At 35.4% G+C, this 20,624-nt stretch overlaps 4 protein-coding genes and 2 long non-coding RNA genes across 9 annotated transcripts; 3 read left to right on the plus strand and 3 right to left on the minus strand.

Annotated features, from left to right (window-relative positions):
* Positions 1 to 486: 486 nt before the first annotated feature.
* Tfb4 (transcription factor B4) lies at positions 487 to 2,517 on the plus strand. Its single transcript, XM_071771055.1, has 6 exons — positions 487 to 701; positions 786 to 1,279; positions 1,370 to 1,492; positions 1,585 to 1,720; positions 1,869 to 1,905; positions 2,374 to 2,517. Exons 1-6 carry the CDS (start codon positions 692 to 694, stop codon positions 2,447 to 2,449), a joined length of 876 nt encoding a protein of 291 aa, XP_071627156.1. The 5' UTR covers positions 487 to 691; the 3' UTR covers positions 2,450 to 2,517.
* On the minus strand, positions 2,437 to 3,991 carry LOC139808739 (anaphase-promoting complex subunit CDC26). The gene is made up of 2 exons (XM_071771068.1): positions 3,850 to 3,991; positions 2,437 to 2,960 (listed from the first exon to the last, which is right to left on the minus strand). Exons 1-2 carry the CDS (start codon positions 3,876 to 3,878, stop codon positions 2,735 to 2,737), a joined length of 255 nt encoding a protein of 84 aa, XP_071627169.1. The 5' UTR covers positions 3,879 to 3,991; the 3' UTR covers positions 2,437 to 2,734.
* Ing3 (inhibitor of growth family, member 3) lies at positions 3,287 to 7,121 on the plus strand. Of its 3 annotated transcripts, XM_071771031.1 has the most exons (7): positions 3,287 to 3,758; positions 4,490 to 4,561; positions 4,649 to 5,008; positions 5,225 to 5,648; positions 5,945 to 6,143; positions 6,208 to 6,328; positions 6,957 to 7,121. In XM_071771031.1, the coding sequence occupies exons 1-6, from the start codon at positions 3,731 to 3,733 to the stop codon at positions 6,322 to 6,324; spliced, it is 1,200 nt and encodes a 399-aa protein (XP_071627132.1). In that variant the 5' UTR covers positions 3,287 to 3,730; the 3' UTR covers positions 6,325 to 6,328; positions 6,957 to 7,121. The 3 variants fall into 3 exon arrangements, with proteins under 3 accessions (XP_071627132.1, XP_071627122.1, XP_071627142.1); XM_071771021.1 differs by having other exon boundaries at positions 3,288 to 3,758; positions 6,208 to 7,121; XM_071771041.1 differs by lacking the exon at positions 3,287 to 3,758 and adding an exon at positions 4,235 to 4,401 and having other exon boundaries at positions 6,208 to 7,121.
* A 2,084-nt stretch (positions 7,122 to 9,205) lies between these two features.
* LOC139808742 (uncharacterized) lies at positions 9,206 to 12,396 on the minus strand. Of its 2 annotated transcripts, none has more exons than XR_011730934.1 (3): positions 11,714 to 12,396; positions 10,149 to 11,449; positions 9,206 to 9,998 (listed from the first exon to the last, which is right to left on the minus strand). It is a non-coding gene; the product is annotated as an uncharacterized lncRNA (long non-coding RNA). The 2 variants fall into 2 exon arrangements; XR_011730935.1 differs by having other exon boundaries at positions 10,149 to 10,838; positions 10,927 to 12,396.
* Positions 12,397 to 12,459: 63 nt separating this feature from the next.
* Positions 12,460 to 14,755, minus strand: LOC139811497 (uncharacterized). The gene is made up of 3 exons (XR_011731654.1): positions 14,267 to 14,755; positions 13,898 to 14,162; positions 12,460 to 12,907 (listed from the first exon to the last, which is right to left on the minus strand). It is a non-coding gene; the product is annotated as an uncharacterized lncRNA (long non-coding RNA).
* A 3,242-nt stretch (positions 14,756 to 17,997) lies between these two features.
* On the plus strand, positions 17,998 to 20,598 carry LOC139807940 (sideroflexin-2-like). Its single transcript, XM_071769459.1, has 7 exons — positions 17,998 to 18,483; positions 18,556 to 18,757; positions 19,098 to 19,268; positions 19,378 to 19,579; positions 19,889 to 20,187; positions 20,309 to 20,356; positions 20,461 to 20,598. Exons 2-7 carry the CDS (start codon positions 18,570 to 18,572, stop codon positions 20,570 to 20,572), a joined length of 1,020 nt encoding a protein of 339 aa, XP_071625560.1. The 5' UTR covers positions 17,998 to 18,483; positions 18,556 to 18,569; the 3' UTR covers positions 20,573 to 20,598.
* Positions 20,599 to 20,624: the final 26 nt, after the last annotated feature.

Here is a 20,624-nt window from a genome sequence, read left to right on the forward strand (position 1 = left end):
CAAAATTTTTAATAATATATATTTAACTAATAAATATATTATTAATTAAGTATATAAATAGTAATAAATTACATTTGTTTTTTAAATGTTTTAAAAATTAATTTTATGTGTATAAAATTTATATATGTAACATTTAAAAAATTATTATTTAAATATAGTGACAAATTACATTATATTTACATATATATATATATATATATATATATATATATATATATATATATATATATATATATATATAATTTATTTATAAACTTTTTTAAAAATAATAAATTTACTAAATTTATATAATTATCAACTATTTGTTTTTATAATAATTTTTATATAATAATTTAAATTTTTCTCTTGCAAAAATTTGTTTACCGATGATAATTTCTTTGTTCGATTGTTGATGAATGTGTTCCTACGCTAGATAACATCTCACAAATTCAATCTAAATTTTTTCACACTGTCGCCACTGTCGCCACTCGCCAGTAGTGTCAAGACTGTCAAGTGTGCAGTGTGCACTTGCAGTTTGCACAGCAGTGGCTGCATTGTTGCATAGTGGATGGGAGATCTGATGTTTGTTTATTTTAACCTCTAATTATTTCTATACCGGAGAAATAACAGAATAGAGAAACTTTATGATTAAAATAAAGAAATTTTTTAATTGAAAAGAAAGTGATTTAAAAAAGAAAGAGACTCCAGCAAAATGTCGTCTGGTACATTAACGTCCCTACATCAATTTTGTAGAATTGCAATTATTTATCCGACCTCTGTTTACTCATCTGCTTGTAAATTTGCAGAAATAGAGACAAGCTTGCTGGTAATCGTTCTGGACGTCAATCCGATGCAGCGGATAGTGAAGCAAGAAACAAGGATACTGTCGCAATGTTTAGATTCTACAATCGTCTTTGCCAATGCACATCTTATGCAGTCGTCCAATAATGAACTGGCGATAATGGCATGCCACGGCCACAGTGCCAAGTTCCTCTATCCCTGTGAAAATGCAGTAGAAATAAGGCAGATGGATGGGCAGTATGAAAAGTTTACCATGGTGGAGCGCACGGTGCGTCAGCAATTGCAGCAGGTCGTCAGTGAGATTTCCATGGATGTCCCATACATGGAAAGTCTCATCTCCGGCGCGCTCAGTATGGCGTTGTGCTATATCGCTCGTTTGGAGCGAGATAAGATCGCCGGCCAGAAGCTGCATCCCAGAATATTGGTGATCACTGCCAGCAATGACTCCGCCACGCAGTACATGAACTACATGAACATATTCTTCACCGCACAGAGAATGGTTTTTGTCTCGATTTGTTTTTTTATATTATTATAACGACAGGATCGAGACGATTTGTAACGCAAAGGAATCTATTTGGTTTACTTCCAGAATGTTATTTTGGATGTATGCAGCCTGGATCAGGAGCTGACGCTTTTGCAGCAGGGCTGCGACATAAGCGGCGGCAATTATCTGAAAGTACCACAGCTTGCTGGATTGCTGCAGTATTTACTGGTGAGTTATTCATTGCTTAATTTTATTACAATTGACGCAAACGCGATTATTATGTACACCACAATTAATTTGTTTCTTTTTAAATACTTTAGTGGGTGTTTCTGCCGGATCCCAGCGTTAGGTCAAAATTAGTTCTTCCTCCGCCAGTGAAGGTGGATTACAGGGCAGCGTGCTTTTGCCATCAGGAACTTATTGATATTGGATATGTTTGTTCCATATGTTTGTCAAGTAGGTATTGCTCTAAAGTTACGTCTAGTTAGCAATGTCAAGAGTCAATTTTAATCAATGTGAAACAATGTAGAAAACATTTAAACACCGATGTTAAGACATTGATAAATTTATTTATATTAAAAAGGTGTCTTTATCTTTTTTATAGTCTTCTGCAAATTCAGTCCAATATGCACTACTTGTCAGTAAGTATTTTCGTAGCTGATATATTGATTATACTGTATATTAAGGACGTTCACCGGTCCTTGTACTAGAGAAAATCGAAATTCTATATTTTCTTGAAACTGTGAATTGAATATACGTTAATTTAGGTGTGCTTTATGCGTGGTATAAATTTCAGTACCTCCTGCGGTATAAAAAATCAAGCTACTGAGCCTCAAAGTTTCAATTTTTACCAAAATTTAGTAAGAGTTGAAACTTTGAGGCTCAGTAGCTTGATTTTTTATACCGCAAGAGGTACTGAAGTTTATACCACGCATAAAGCACACCTAAATTAACGTACGTATATTCGCAGTTTCAAGAAAATCTATAGAAAATCAATTTTCTCTAGTATAAGGACCGGTGAATGTCCTTAATACATAGTACGTATTATGTATTAATACATTTTGTGTATGTCATAAACGATAATTGTGATTTATTGAAACTTTTTTAAGCACGGTATTCAAGATGCCAGGACCTATGCCGATGAAAGTGAAAAAGAAGAAGAAGATATCAGATATCGTCCATTAACTTTGTATATTTCACACATAGCGATTACATTTTGTAAATAAAAGCAACGTCATATTGTAAAAACTGTCCTTAGGATTATGATTTCTGGATCATAACCAGTGTGATTAATTACGGAGAACGAATTCATTGGATAAAAGAAACGGTCTTAATTTTTTTATGTAAGTACGTCGTATATAAATCATATTCGTATAAATGTGCCGAATAGCTTGAAATCAAAATTCTGTTGAAACGCATAATTTTTGGCTGCTGTTTATTCATGCTGTGATTCGTATCCCGAGTCGGCTGCTATGTCGCGGTTCGATTGTGACTGGCCGGATGTTGCGGCACGTAACCGATGCGATCCTGAATCTCGCTCTGAGGGATCTTGCCGCCCCACGTGGGCGGGTTCATGGACGATGACGCTTTCCTCTCGGGATCCTTTTTGGACTCGTGCACTTTTCTTATTTCCTCGTACACCTGCAGGTCGTCCAGGCGCATTTCTATCCGAGTCGGACTTCGTCGTATCATCGCGCTGAAAAAGAAAATAACATCACATTTTTTTCAATGCAAGACGAATCTTCCCAAAATTTAATTGAAAGGAAAGTCGACAAAATTTAACTCGCGACTTCTGAAACGTGCTTTATCTCCTCCGAGGATCGATCCAAAAGTGAATTTAGTAAAAAAATATAAATGTACGAATCTCGAAAAGATTTATCGTATGAAACAAGAAAAGAAAAAAATCTCGTTTTCTAGTTTTTTTTTCCTCGACAATATTTAGGAGCGCGAATTTTGCAGAGCCGTTCGAAAATTAAACGCACAAACGAATGATCCGAGATTCCCCGACAATCGGCAATTTAAATCGGAGAGCGAGCAAAGGAGCGCGTGTCACGGATCTTTAAATATTCCTCCGATCGGGCACCGGGCTCCTAAATAGGAGCTACGTCCCTGGCGCCCTTCGCGCAATATGGCGAGGTACACAACGACGATGCTCCAAATAATCCCAAACCAAAGCCGCTTCGCCCGATCCGCGTTGTCGTACGACAAACCTCGTCGTAGCGACGGTCGCCCACCTCCAAGAAATCCCGGCCGAGCGCCCCGGCCGACGGGCACGAGGGCGCCGAGAGCGCGTCGAGAGCGTGGGCTCCGAAAATGCGAATGCGGAGGGGTCGGACGCGCGCGGACACGCTCTCGGTCGGCCGACGAGTTTCCCCGTAAAATACCGCGTTGTTCTGCGGCTACCCGGCGACGTGCGGCGGATCCTAGTCAAGTATACCAATCGCGGACGATCGGCGGCGCGGGAAGATGCTCTACCTCGAGGATTACGTCGAAAGTGCGTACGAAATGCGGCGCGCACGGCTCGCCCGCGAGATCCTAACCTCCGTTCCGTGGTCGCGCGGCTAACCTAAAAAGGCCCGACTCGCCCGCGCGGGCCCGCGGCGAACGCAGCCATTTTTATTTACGGTCCGCGATCCGCGCCTCCTTTTGCGCGCCGATCGCGACCCGCCCGCGATTCCGTCGTAAAATGCGACGGCGAGGTCGTGCCCTCGACCTCGCGTCGAGAGGTTAGGCGCGGTGTCTGGTCGGCACGGCGAGACGCGCGTTGCCGAAAAAGATTAATAAATTATCATTCAAATCTGCGGGCTCGACGTTAAATTTCATTGTCTTCATGCCTTTCCAGAACTAATTAAAAATTCATTAAAAATCCCTCCTCTAGAGTAGTACAACTCCGATGTACTGAGTAACAATGTATTTTTTTTTGTCAACACGAATATGAGGGTGAATAGTAATAATGAAATATTACAATCCTAAGGAGGAGTACTGATTTTTATACTATAGATTTAATATTTGTTTGCGAATAAAGTAGATGAAATAGATAGTTTGATATAAAATTGTGTAGCAATCGAAAGACTCGTTACATTATATTAATCACAGAGATTGTCGGGAATAAAATAAACAATGCGGAAGAGTAATACGTAAGAAACTAATTCAGGAATAATTGTATGTTGAAGTTTAGAAGTTGATAATGATCTCTCTTTGCTGATGTCTGTCTTACGGTTTCAGTGATCGAGCATCTTCCACAGGAGTTAAGGGACCGGTTTACCGAGATGAGGGAGATGGATCTTGGTGTACAAAGTGTGTATCGTTCGATACAATAGTTAAAACTAATAAAAGCGACAACAAGAATAATTCATGTAAAACTAATGTCAAATCTGTCCGCAGATTCCATGGATAGCCTGGAAAAGAAAGTGAAGACGTTCTTTTCCAACGCCAAGAAGATGAAGCTCAGTGAAAAGGAGGCGGAATACGAGGCTATCAGGAAAGAGTACTATAAGACTCTGGAGGATGCCGATGAGAAGGTCCACTTAGCCAATCAGATGTACGACTTGGTGGACAGGTACCTGAGGAGGCTCGATCAGGAGCTGCACAAGTTCAAGATGGAATTAGAGGCGGACAATAAGGGCATCACCGAGATCCTGGAGAAGAGATCACTGGAGCTGGACCAGCCACCTACGAATAGTAGCCAAAAAGAAAATCGTTACAGTTTTACTCCAAGCAGAACGCGGGACAATCACAGCCATTGTAAGTGTAATGTCCCTAATAATGCGAATTTTCAATTCACGTTAGACGAAAGATGTATTATTACGTTAAACTCACATAAATCGCAACATTATCAGGTTACTTCAGGATAATCTGTAAAATTCACTAAGCACTAATTATAAACTTATTCTAAATGGGATAAAATCGTAATGTGTAACAATTTTCAGATGTAATTTCCAAATTTTAAATAAATTTTAGCTCGGTCGGAGAAGCGACGGGACTCCAATGCATCTTCTACGTCGGTCGAGAAGAGGCTGGCAATTGAGAAGTTGCCAGCGACGACGAGTCTACCGGAGTCACGACCAGCGTCAGCGAATTCCACGCCTATTATCGCGACGAGTAGTGTCGCGCCGGCGCCGGCAGCGATTGCCAATTCTGTGGGATCGGTATGCTATAATCTCGGCCATATCGGTGCCGGCGGTAATGCTATTGCAGCGGCCGCGTCACAGGCGATCGCTGCTACGCAATCAATGCAACAGGGCAGACGATCCGCCAGTCTAAAGGCGAGCTATGAGGCCATTAACACCGGCGGCGTACACGCCGCGGAATTCAGCAGGGAACTCGCCGGCGCGGCGCAAACCGCCATCGCCGCCATACAGGAGACCACAAAAAAGCATAAAAAGTACATGAGATGTGTAAAAAGAAGAAGCAAATATCAACTAAATTTGTCTTATTAATTCTCTTTATGGAAGTATCAATAATTTAGATAATAGATCAATTATACTGAATTAGATATTTCTAAAATAAATGTTTTTAATTAAAAGACTAGACAGTCTTAGCAGTTAGATAGTCATAGATATTAGATTTAAAATCTCTGTTAAATTAGGGGTGCTATACAATTTTTTATTTAATTTTGTGGAAGAATTAATTTTCTGTACGGTAATTGTTTAAGTAACAAATTGCTGTTACGAATTTTAGAAAAGTAACAGCCACCGTGCCGAGTTCGAGCGTGATCGCAGCTACGGTGCAACAACCCGTGTCACCACCGGTGGTTACCACAACTACGCAAGTAGTGGACCCGGACAATCCAGATTGGACATACGATCCGAACGAGCCGCGCTATTGCATATGCAATCAAGTGTCGTACGGCGACATGGTTGCTTGTGACAATTCAGACGTAAGACTCGTCGGCATCTTCCAAATAAATTACAAGCGGATAGATGTATAACGATTGCTTTTAGTGCCCCTTTGAATGGTTCCATTATCCATGTGTGGGCATCACCGCGCCGCCCAAGGGGAAGTGGTACTGCCCTCAGTGTACGTCCTCGATGAAGAGGCGTGGCGGACGGAAGAATTGATTAGGTGAGAAGAAGAAGGAGAAGAAAAAGCTAAGGAACCTTGTTGACCACGTTAAGAAAGCATTGTTGCTACTACCTCTTAGACACTGTCCGTCGAGTACCGACTTAGTTAGGAAGCCATTATTAGCTCTGATTTTGTATAACTTTTTCAATGTGCTGTTTCGAGTCCGCGTCGTCATCTTGACCTTCGGTCTTCTTTTTTTCGCAATTGACCGAACATACACAGGTACGACAATGTTCTATCAAAATCTCGAAGTACATCTAACGGATAAATCGACAGATTTCATATACATCTCAATATGTTTCGCATACTGCCGTTACCCCTCTGAGCAATAAGGGAAACGGGACGAGGTAAACAAAAAGGTGATTCGGAAAATATGAGAATCGTTATAATGTATTCTTCGACGAGTTTGAAATTGACTTGCTTCTCCTCAAAAACTTAGATTTAGGTATTATTAGGTATTTAATAGAAAACATTTCCCGATTAATTAGGTTGTAAATAAGTAAAGGAGTTCCAGTTTTTTAAGTAATTTTAGATGAGCCTTAGTTTAATAGAAACTTAATTTTGTGTAAAATTTGAACCTCCAAATATTTAATGTGTTGAAAATGAAGAATTTACTTTTTTGATGAAGGAAAACCGAACGCGAAACTAAACTTCGAATTCGTCTGAGGATAGCGACTTACTCTTTCGAAGCCACTTTATATAACGGATTCTACTAATTTCGAGGGAAGAATTGTAGCGAATTGGTGTATAAATAAAATCATCTATGCAGCGAGGCGAACGTTGCCAAAACGAATGGTCATATTTCTCTCGGCTAATTTACCACCATTTTCCGTATCCACAAGCACAATTCGAATTTATCTCATCTTTAATTTATCTTAATTTCACCCCTCTCGCCGCAAAGTCACAAGACGCAATGTAATGTTCCGAATTTCATTTCGTGCATATTAATACCAATTTAAGATTCACTTACGATTATGAATTTTCCTCCTCGGCAAGCTACAGTTACGTTAATCCTGAATCCCAGTAAACCTCGCAACAGTCTTTCCTCAAAATATTAATCAAGCAGCAGAGAAACCACAACATAAATATAAGTACAATTATGAAAGTAACAGCGGATATCTCTATGACTAATGTTTCTAGGTCCAACATTTTACACTATTAATAGACACCATGCTCGGGATTTATTATCCTAATCGGCGACTGGATCGTGCGATCCTCGAAGAATTCCGATAAACGAATAGTTTGTCGAACACCCTGCCGCTTCGTGACATTTCAAGATGATCGCGTGTTCCATGTTTGTGTTTATCTACAGTTTCGTTTTTTTTTTTCGAGAAATTGAACGCAAAATACGAATTCTCACGCGTGCGAACCGCTGTTTCGAGCAACTCTATCCAAATAAATCCTGAGAGCAGAGATTTTCTAACCAAGTTAGAAGGCAAAATTGTAACGAATTGATATATAATTACTGTACAAATATAGTGAATCGTGCAATAGAGATGAAGGTCGCCGAGATAAATAATCACATTTCTGTCGACTATATAGCTGCCATTTATGAGTCAGCGAGCAATTCGAATTTATCTCGTCTTTATCTTAATTTCTCTTTTCCGCCATGAAATTGCTGGATGCAATTTAATACACACTCCATTTCACGTAGAAAAATATCGGTTCGACATTTACTTACATTTAACTGCTCGAAAATTTGTCCGAATATTCTCCAGTTATGTCGTCCTTGAAAATAGATCGGATTAAAACAGGAGAACAGAGGTGTTTCCCTTCAACATCATTCGCGTACTCTCACATTAACTGATAGCAGAAAAGCAGCAAGAGAACAGTTATGACAGTTACTAAAACGAGAATCACATTCATTTCGCCGAAAAGCTCCATTTCGCTATCATGTGGCGTTGCTTGCTGTTTTAAATTAGCGGATTGTTAAACACTATATTAACACAGCACGCACTGTACGCGCAATTTATTATGTTCGGCGACTTGATCGTATGAATTTCGAGGGATCCCGAGGATTTTACGCGTACTGTCTCACGCCAATGTTTTCGCGAGATTGGGAAGCGTCTCGATAAAAGTCATGCGCGACATTTCGAAGCGATCGCGTTTCCGTCCATGAGTTTATATTTACGTTTTCATCGCTCTTAGAAGACGAGATTTAAACTCGTGCGTATGGGAAGCCGGGTAGCGGCTGCCGTTTCCAGCGATTTTATTCAAATGAATTTTGGGGGTGCTGATTTTCGGGAAGAAAGATCTGTCCTGAATCAAACAAATAAAGTAAACAGTGCAGAGACGAATGCCGTTGCCGAGATAATCGCGCGCGTTTCTTCCGATTAACTGCCTTTTCGTGTTCTCAAACAATCTAAATCTATTTCATTCCTTTAATCCCTTTTCATTTCTATTCTTTCGTTACGAACATTATTCGGCGCAGTCAATGAACGCTCCGAGCTCCGAATTTCATGTCATGCATAAGGATATAAATTCAAGAGAAACTTACCAATTGCTTGAAAATTGTTTAACTCCATTCGAATATTTCCGGTTATATCATTTCATTTGAATATGAATTTAGGTAACTTAAGCTTGATGTGATCAGTCAAATCAATTGGCAAAGGGATACCAAAACCAATGATGCGTTAAAGTATTGAGTACGAAAGAGAAAAGTAACGATATCTAAAGTTTCTTCGTCATTTTCATCCATTTCGTTATCAGTCGTTTGGCTATTGCTTCAAATCATCAAATAATTCAAACAAATGTTAACACTGTAACACATGACGTTAATTAAAAATATTACTGTAGATATTATATTCAACGAATGTTCGAAACTTTGTTCTGATGAAATATTAATGAAAATATTAATTCAAGATCTACTTACGGCCACTTAGAAATATTCTAGTCCATTTCACATATGGTTAGTTTTGTCTTATTCTAAAATCTGATCTTCAGTGTAAACAGACCACGTTCTTGCAAATAAATAAGTAATCAAATAAATGTAGAAGTGCGACAACGTATATAAGTGTAAAAATAAGAAAAATCTGTATATGTATCTGTAAAATATATGTCCATTTCGTGATTATACAGTCATGTACCGATTGCTTCAAGTTATCGAAAATCTTGAATTAATGATGTTAGCGCACAATTAACAGTATACTCACTAAGTGCACGACTGATTATCGCGATCACCGACTTTTGGAGAGAGCTTGGAGGACAAATACGATCTATTTCGTGTCAATATTTCACAAAATATTTTATTGTCTCGCGACGGAATTTGGTCGTGTATACCTGTTTCCGCATTTATGTTTACATTTATATTACTTCTATTCGCGGAAAAAAGTCGTTCATACATAAAATATGTCTAGATACATGTTTTCTACAATTATAGATAACATGTATAGAATATTGTATAATATTACTCCAATTTTACTTTTTGTAAAAAGAACAATACAAAGTTATTTTTCTAATTATTTTTTTATGTACATACAAACTTTATATATACTTTTATATATACGAAGTATATATTATATATATATACAGATATTGTAGTACAATTCGCGGAAAGAAAACGTATGGATATATGGATATATTTTATATTATATAAAATTTTATCCCGGATTTTTCTATTACTTCAGGACATCGAACACGAAATTCACGTGCGAGAACAAAAATGGCATATCTGCAAAAAATTTTCAGAGCTCCACATAATTTCTTTGATTTCGACATTTGATCAGCAGAATTATAACGGTTTGATGAAGTCGGTAAACAAATTAATAAATGAAATAAATTGCTGAGATAATGCATAAAAATAATAGAAGATTCAACTCACCGGTCAGAGATTCTCTCAGAGACTTCTTTGCAATTCTGCTGTTACGCTTGTTTGTGAATGAAAATTGCATAAGTCGAAACCAAAAATTCCACATTATATAGCAAAGAATACCATATCTAAAGCGTAATTGAATAATTCGCATCGTAGTAACGTCCTACATTTTATGTCCATAATAAATTGTCCATAATAAATTCCTATGTCCATAAAAAACTGCAGGAACTATATACGTCTCATATTATGTTAACATTATAATGCACACGATTTATCACCACAATCGATTATTCCATTGTATACTAACTTCGAAGAGAACTAGAAAACAAATTTGTTTCACGTCAATATTTCTTATAAATTGGCGAGCAACTTGCGGATAAAAGTTTCAAATCATTTGGCGTATGATCATGCACGTTCATGTTTACATTATTACCTTAGCATAGTGAACGCGAAATTCTGACTGGATGGAGCAATTGTTTGCTGCATTTAAAATTTGATAGAGAATCTGCCGATTTCCAAAAAAAGAAACGAATTGATGTAATCGAAACTGTAATCAGTGTACAAATGATGAACGTGTCGAGACAAGATATCGCAATTAAAATAAATCTCGCTTATTCCAATTAACTAATCATTATTTTGGTACATAGTACAAGTCTTTCAGACTTTATACAAGTCTCGTCTTCAATCTTCTACCCCTTTCTGTAATAAGTTTTTTTTAGATACAATCAAAACACGTTTGAAATTTTTTCTCGTATAGGAAAGTATATCAATTTTAAGATTCACTCACCGGTCATTTAAACATTTTTCCGAGATTTCTTCAGAATTGTTTTCACGTTATCTTTGCTTCATTAAAACCTATTTCTCCGAAAACTTAATTATAATTTCAGAGATACATTTTGTCAAAGCAATTATCATAAAAGAACTAATAGTATAATCAAAAAGATAAAATACAAGCACTGTCATAGCATTTTGTTATCGTAGTATTCATTATTTCAAATTATTGAGAGGCTTTCAATAATGATGGTTAATATAATTAATAATAGCAATCAATGACGTTGAATGCTTTTGAGATGCACTCCACCTGAGAGAGATGTTTCTTTAAAACTATATAAAGACAATCTTGCCAAAAGCTGGACATTATTATTTTAGAACATTTTTGAAAAAATATTTGTCCTATAATTTGTATAACTATCTTGATTGTATAACTATTTGTATAACTATTTTGATTTGTGTGTTATGTTTGCGTCATCTCTGAGGTACCGGATGCGAAATTTGAATACACAGCATAGCAATCGTCTTTTGGAATCACCCTATAGACAAATATTAATTTTTTTGAACTATTGTAAAAAGACGTATAATTAAAAAAACAATGTAGAAATAAAGTATTTTAATTGTTGAGAATCAAGATGAATCATATCAAATTTCCTTGGATTAATTGACCATTATTTTAATATTCACAATTTAAAATATCTTATCTACTCTTCGGAAATAATTAGTTTGTCGAACACAGACAACATACGTACGCGCCAAATTTTTTTTTCTTGCATAAAAGTATCAATTCCAGTTTCACTCACCGAATATTTAGAAATTCTTTTGCAATTGTTTCTTCAATTAGCAATTATAGTCACATTATTCCATTATATTATGATTCTCTTGCATCATTGTATTTTTATTGTAGGTGATTTCATAATCTCGACCATACCAGTACCGCTAAATAAGAAGATATGAGCATTTCAAGAAACTCGCCGACAGTTATTGATCCTTCTAAGTGTGTCTTAATTAATGACATCAACAGGTTAAATAGATATATTATCAAAAGATATTTCACAATTCTCGCGATCATTTTATTGTCAGTTTAATCTTTCAAGTTAAAGCTTACGCTGACGACGTTAACAATAGACTGAGCGTGTAATTTATCGACAACCTGCGGATTCGTACTTCAGTAAGTCGTAGAGGACACGGTTTGCTTCGTGTCAATATTTCTCGAAGATTGACGAACATCTCGTCGGTAAACATTTTCGCGAAGATTTGAAACGGTCGTGCAATTATTCTATACTTTCTGTAACACATATTTGTCCATGTTTATGATTAAATTTATCTTTCCTTTGTCTGCAAAATAAAGGACGTGGAATTTGAATGCGCGGCACAGTATAACTGCCACTCTCGCTTTTCTATATGTAGAAACAAAATCTGATATTGATTTTACAAGAAAAATTATATAGCGTTGACATGTAAATAAAATAAACTTTACAGAAATACAAACGTTGCTTTTAAAATAAATCATTTTTATTCGATTTAACCAATCTTTATTTTGCTCTTTTTAAATATTATATTTGTATTTAACATGCACTTTTACATAATTTACATAATTTTTCTATTTATTTATTACAAATTTACTAAATTCAGCTAATCCACACTGCAACTTTCACTATAAAAATATTTAAATTTATTCGCCGATTGTTTAAAATAAGTGAGATAAGTTTAATTTCTGTCTCTGTTATAATATGATATAAATTAACATAACAGCTGAATTGGCAAAATTCTCCAAGCACTGGGTATAAATATATAATATCATTTTAAGTAATATTTGCGTTGTATAATATCGCATCGTAGAAGGAGGAAAAAACCCCACATTTCGATTGTTATCGAAAAACTTGGATTTTAAATGTCAATAATATACACTGTGTACGCGGGTTTGACAACGAAATCTGCGATTCGGTTCTGTAAATTTCAAGATCCATTTCAGGTCCTGGAAGGCACCGAGAGATCTACAACAGCAATATGTTTCTTGAAAACTATAATTTGCCGATAAAATTTTTGCAAAGATCGTGTGTTAATTGTAGGATTATATTTACATTTACACTTAGTTGGAGATATTGGACGCGACATTTGAATACACATAATGCAATAATTGTGTCTTAAAGCTAATCAATATAATTAAATTCTGAAAATTATTTCCGTAACAGAATGAGCGAATTTGAGTTTAAACAAAATGATGCGTGCAAAGGGACAAATTCTTTCGATTAATATAATTAATCCCCAATTTTTAAACTTTTAAATGCAATTAGAATTTATCTCATCTCTAATCTATCCTTATATATCCGCTACACCATTAGATGCAAACTGTACAAACTTATATGCAATTATTAACATTTCGTTTTCTACCGTGTTTAATATTATGTCTCAAGTCATGTAAATTGGAAAGTTGAATTAATAGCATATCATCAATAATGTTCGCGTTATTTATTACCGCATGATAATTATTTCATATTTTTAACAAATATATGCGATTGATTGAAAGAAATATGATCGTTCACGTAAGCGAAGCCCGTTTCTTTTAAATATCAAAAAGCAAATTTTAAATATGTCTTACGATAATTGCTTTCTGATGCTATTCCCTCGTTACGAACATTATTCGACGCAGTCAATGAACCGTGTTTAATATTATGTCTCAAGTCATGTAAATTGGAAAGTTAAATTAATAGCATATCATCAATAATGTTTGCGTTATTTATTACCGCATGATAATTATTTTGTATTTTTAACAAATATATGCGATTGATTGAAAGAAATATGATCGTTCACGTAAGCGAAGCCCGTTTCTTTTAAATATCAAAAAGCAAATTTTAAATATGTCTTACGATAATTGCTTTCCGATGCTATTCCCTCGTTACGAACATTATTCGACGCAGTCAATGAACGCTCCGAGCTCCGAATTTCATTTTATGCATGAGGATATAAATTCGAGAGGAACTTACCAATTGCTCGGAAATTGTTTAACCCCATTCGAATATTTCCGGTTATATCATTTTATTTGAATATGAATTTAGGTAACTTCAACTTGATGTGATCACTCAAATCAATTGGCAAAGGCATACCAAAACCAATGATGCGTTAAAGTATTGAGTACGAAAGAGAAAAGTAACGATATCTAAAGTTTCTACTTCGTCATTTTCATCCACTTCGTTATCAGTCGCTTGGCTATTGCTTCAAATCATCAAGTAATTCAAACAAATGTTAACACTGTAACACATGACGTTAATAAAAATATTACTATAAATATTATATTCAACGAATGTTCGAAACTTCGTTCTGAGTATGAAAATATTAATTCAAGATTTACTTACGGCCACTTAGAGATATTCCAGTCCTTTTCACATATGGTTAGTTTTGTCTTATTTTAAAATCTAATCTTCAATGTAAACAGACCATGTTCTTGCAAATAAATAAGTAATCAAATAATGCACAAGTGCGACAAGGTACATATATATGTAAAAATAAGAAAAATCTATATATGTATCTGTAAAATGTCCATTTCGTGATTATTAATGATGTTAGCGCACAATTAACAGTACTCGCTAAGTGCACGACTGATTATCGTGATCAACGACTTTTGGAGAGAGCTTGGACGACAAATACGATCTATTTCGTGTCAATATTTCTCAAAATATTTTATTGTCTCGCGACGGAATTTGGTCGTGTATACCTGTTTCCGCATTTATGTTTACATTTCTATTACTTCTATCACTTCTATTACTTCTATTCGCGGGAAAAAGTCGTTCATATATAAAATATGTCTATATATGTTTTCTTTCTCTTGTATAATCGCTGTTCGTATATACCAGAAAAATAATAAGAAGACTTAAAAAATAATTAAAAGAATAATTTTTATTTATTCTTTTGGCAAAAAATAAAAGTTTAAAGAAATGAAAAAAAACTTGTTTATATATAATTATATATAATTATATATAATTATATATAAATATAAATAATCGTATATAAAATATGATTATATATAATTATAGATTACATGTATAGAATATTGTATAATATTACTCCAATTTTACTTTTTGTAAAAAGAACAATGCAAAGTTATTTTTCTAATTATTTTTTTATGTACAAACTTTATATATACTTTTATATATACGAAGTATATATTACATATACAGATATTGTACAACGGAAAAAAAACATATATGAATATATTTTATATATATAAAATTTTATCCCGGATTTCTATTATTTCAGGACATCGAACACGAAATTCACGTGCGAGAATAAAAATGGCATATCTTCAAAAAATTTTCAGAGCTCCACATAATTTCTTTGATTTCGACATTTGATCAGCAGAATTATAACGGTTTGATGAAGTCAGTAAACAAATTAATAAATGAAATAAATTGCCGAGATAATGTATAAAAATAATAGAAGATTCAACTCACCGGTCAGAGATTCTCTCAGAGACTTCTTTGCAATTCTGCTGTTACGCTTGTTTGCGAATGAAAATTGCATAAGTTGAAACCAAAAATTCCACATTAGCAATAAAGAATACCATATTTAAAGCGTAATTGAATAATGGATCCTAGTAATTCGCATCCTAGTAACGTCCTACATTTTATGTCCATAATAAATTCTATGTCCATAAAAAATTGAAGGAACTATATACGCCTCATATTCATATTATGTTAACATATAATGCGTATATACGATTTATCACCACAATCGATTATTCCATTGTACTAACTTCGAAGAGTTCTAGAAAACAAATTTGTTTCGCGTCAATATTTCTTATAAATTGGCGAGCAATTTGCGGATAAAAGTTTCGAATTATTCGGCGTACGATCATGCACGTTCATGTTTACGTTATTACTTTAGCTATACTGAACGCGAAATTCTGACTGCATGCAGCAATTGTTTGCTGCATTTAAAGTCTGATAGAGAATGTGCCGATTTCCAAAAAAGAAACAAATTGATGTACATACATATCGAAACTGTAATTAGTGTACAAATGATGAACGTGTCGAGACAAGATATCGCTATTAAAATAAATCTCACTTATTTCAATTAACTATAATCATTATTTTGGTACATAGTACAAGTCTTCAGACTTACAAGTCTCGTCTTTAATCTTCTACTATTTTCTGTAATAAATTTCTTAGATACAATCAAAACACGTTTGAAATTTTTTCTCGTATAAGAAAGTATATCAATTTTAAGATTCACTCACCGGTCATTTAAACATTTTTCCGAGATTTCTTCAGAATTGTTTTCACGTTATCTTGCTACATTAAAACCTACGTATTTCTCCGAAAACTTGATTATAATTTTAGAGGTACATTTTGTCAAAGCAATTATCATAAAAAAACTAATAGTATAATAAAAAAGATAAAATACAAGCACTGTATGAGCATTTCAAGATACTCGCCGACAATCATTGATTCTTCTAAAGGTATCTTAAATAATGACATCCACAGGTCAAATAGATGTATGATAAAAACATATTCCACATAACTGATCATTTTATTGTCAGTTTAATCTTTCAAGTTAAAGCTTACGCTGACGACGTTAACAATAGACTGAGCGTGTAATTTATCGACAACCTGCGGATTTGTACTTCAGTAAGTCGTAGAGGACACGGTTTGCTTCGTATCAATGGGTCCGTTCGCGTTGCTTGCACTTTTTGCACTCAGCATCTTCGCTTTCTCTCTCTCCAACGGCCGAATATATATTTATCTCATTTCAAGTGCAAAAATGTTTGGGTATTTCAAGCAACGCGAACAAGCCTAATATTTCTTGAAGATTGACGAACACATCTCGTCGGTAAACATTTTCGTGAAGATTTGAAACGGTCGTGCAATTATTCTATACTTTCTGTAACACATATTTGTCCACGTTTATGATTAAATTCATCTTTCCTTTGTCTGTAAAATAAAGGACGTAAAATTTGAATGCGCGGCACAGTATAACTGCCTCTCTCGCTTTTCTATATGTAGAAACAAAATCTGATATTGATTTTACAAGAGAAATTATATAGCGTTGACATGTAAATAAAATAAACTTTACAGAAATACAAACGTTGCTTATAAAATAAATCATTTTTATTCGATTTAACCAACCTTTATTTTGGTCTTTTTAAATATTATATTCGTATTTAACATGCACTTTTATATAATTTACATAATTTTTCTATTTATTTATTACAAATTTACTAAATTCAGCTAATCCACACTGCAACTTTCACTACAAAAATATTTAAATTTACTCACCGATCGTTTAAACTTGCGTGTATAAAATTAGCAGATTAAAATTCACTTACCAATCGTTTCTAGTACTCCCGGATCCTCTTTGAGCATCTTCAATCCTATTTGTCATATCTATTCCCATATGTTTATTGTATTAAGTTAAACGAAAGAGGATTCGTTAATGGAAAAAAAACGGTGTTGTTCACGCCTTTAGCAATAACAATTAACACCGTACGTCCGGTTTACCATCCCAACTCGCGAACTCGAGCGAACTCTCTCGAGAGTCCTAGAGAACAGATACAACCTGCCTCGCATCAACGTTTCTTAGGCCGGCAATCCGCCCGCATTTGTATTTATAATATTTACATATATTCATGTGACACTTAATGCTAAGTCTACAATGCGGTCGTAAAGTCGTGAGTCGTAAGAATTGACCAATCACAATCAAATTTGAGGAGAATAATCGACTGTGATTGGTCAATAGCTTACTGCTTACGTCTTACTGCATACTCTTGTTGCCATTGTTAGACGACGCTTACGAGACCCCCGCGGACATGAAATTCGAATGTATTGTATACAGTGCACCAAATGCTTTCCGCGGAGCTCTCTATTACTCTGTAAGAAAAATTCAGAATTGCCAAATCATTGCGAATTAGTGAATATATAATTTAATATAAACTGTGAAACATGGGTGTCAATGTGAAAATAAATGTTCACGTTTATCTCGATTAATAATTTTTCTATCATCAGCCGAAGGCCTTTCGTCACCTATTAATGAACTACTAAATAGTCACTTATTAATAAACGTTATCAAAAACATTAAAGGACACAATGAAATTGTTTTCATAATTAATCTACGGCCTTTAATCATGGTCACTCATTAATAAACTATTACCAAAAACATGATAAAAAATTATTTTCATAATTAATTTTTGGGATAATACTTTTTTTACATCTGACATATTGCCATATGTCTTGAAAATATGTACAAGCGGTTGTCAGAGCAACGAGTAGTAAAAGAACGAAACCAGCAGCCTTGCTCCTTTCCTGTCTATACGTGATATTGAAAACGCATGATCTATCTTTATGTTTTATATCGAGGGTTTTGATTATAAGTTCACGATGTACTGTGAAATACCGTTGTGACAGAGTGCCATTTATAAACATACTAAATAAATGCTATGAGAACAAAGAATGCTGGAAATCATATCGGAATTATCACGCGCCTTTTATCTTCAATCCGTCTAAACTGTCAGCATAGCTGTTTCAAAAATTTATTTAGCACAGTCTCTTCTGCATTATATCGTAGCTGTCATTTCTGCGTATGTATATATTTTTGCTTATACTAGTATTTTTAATCGTAAATTCGAAAATAACGAGAGAGACGCGATTAGTTGGGCGACTGGCGATGAAGGGGAAGAGTGGCAAACTTGGAGGTGATGAATCCGAAGATAGGATCGACGTTGATAAACCACTTTGGAACCAGGACACGTATCTCGGAAGATGGATGCATTACGCCTTCATCACCGACTGCCGCACGATACTCGTGCCGGAGGACAAATTGTGGGAAGCAAAAAAGCTCTGCGAGGACTACAAGTAAGTTGTAATGATAAAGCTTTTTCTCTCTCTCTCCTTCTTTCTCTAAATTAATTTTTTCACAAATCTCTTCTCAAATCAATTTGTTAGCGTTTCAATTTTTAAAGAAATCAAGTTTATTGTAAGGATTATTTAAAAAAATAATACATAATTATTATATAATAATATAATATGTCACATATTATATATAATAATTTATATAATACAATTATATATAATATGTAATATACATATATAACACATGATATAATTAATACAATTATATTAAATTATATAGTTATAATAATTTATGTTTAAAACGTTAATGTTTATTATTATTTATCGTTCGACTGTTATTCAGAGCCGGGAAGGAGCCGGAGGGCTTGCAAAGAAAGGACATAATCTACGCGAAGAAGCTCAAGGATAGCGCCTTCCATCCCGACAACGGCGAGCTCATGCACGTGATAGGGAGAATGTCCTTCCAGTTGCCTGGTTCCGTCGCCCTCACCGCTGCCATGTTGACCTTCTACAAGTTAACTTTCTAGACAAATAATAAATAACCGTCCCACGCGCACGAATTCCCCCGCGATCAATCGATTCCCGTACGATTCTATTTCTATCGTGCACGATATTTCCTTCAGATCCGCCTTCGGCGTGATAGCCTGCCAGCTGGTTAATCAAGGCCTCAACGCATTTGTCAATTACACTAATCGAAACGCGATGAGCGACGAGCCGCAGGACACCGACGTTATCCGGCAGGCGTTCGTGCTCGCCACCGCGGCGAGTTGCGCGGCCGCTTTGGGATTCAGAAAGCTGTTCTCCACCAGAGGCACTCTCTTTGCAGTTAATTCACTCTAAATCTAATTCCTCGTTCTTTCCCGAATTTCCTGTTTTATTCATACGAACGTTTAAGAGACGTCATCAAACAATGTCTCAGTTTTCTTCTAATCTTAAGAAAATGACAACTAATAAAATTCTATAAAACCGTAAATCTAATATAATTCGCGATCTCAAGACTTTCGATTATTTTACTTGTCATTTTTTAAGTATTTGGATTTCTTTTTCTTTTTAAATAACGGAAAATTAATTGTAACAACGCAAAGAGGAACGCAAGATCGATGAGGGTTCAAGAGATTGTCTTCTTCATCGCAGAGATTCGCTCCGTTTTGCGCGGTGGCTGCCGGCAACATGGTAAATCTCCCCATCATGCGGCAACGGGAGATCGAACGGGGTATTCCCATATTCGTCAAGAACGGTGACGAGGTGTGCATCATGAAGTCGCAGGTGGCCGCCGTCAAGGGTATCTCCGAGTGCATCTTCACAAGGATAATAATGGCCGCGCCCGGAATGCTGATGATCCCGATCATCACGCAACGCATGCGATCGTATTGCTTCTACCAAGTTCGTCCGTGGATCACATTTCCCGTCGAAATTGGCTTATGCACGCTCTGGTAAGTCTCACAGCGTGTTTACGTAAATTGATATTGCGCAATCCCGCACAAATGACGCAAGTGTTGATAAGAAAAATCTCTGGCGCAAGTATAATTAACAAATGTCCCTTTTTCTCCTTAGCTTGCTGGTCATGATCCCTTCGGCGCTCGCCATTTTTCCGCAGAGAAAGTAAGAGTTTAAATTAATTCTGAATACTTTTGAATAAAAGAATTAATTCTTTTTTAAATAAGGAATGTATTAAATAAAGACAGCAACATGTTTTTCCTATTAAGCTCGATGACACCGGAAATGTTAAAAATATGTCCGGAGGAGTACGAAATATTTCGAGAGAAAATGGGTCAGCGCAAACATCCGGATAAAGTTTATTATAACAAGGGATTGTAGTCAGTATAAATAAAAATAAATTTATATTCTGTTTCGTATTGTACAAATATAA

The sequence above is a fragment of the Temnothorax longispinosus genome, chromosome 1 (genome assembly GCF_030848805.1).
Source record: "Temnothorax longispinosus isolate EJ_2023e chromosome 1, Tlon_JGU_v1, whole genome shotgun sequence".
In the NCBI taxonomy this organism is placed as follows: Eukaryota; Metazoa; Arthropoda; class Insecta; order Hymenoptera; family Formicidae; genus Temnothorax; species Temnothorax longispinosus.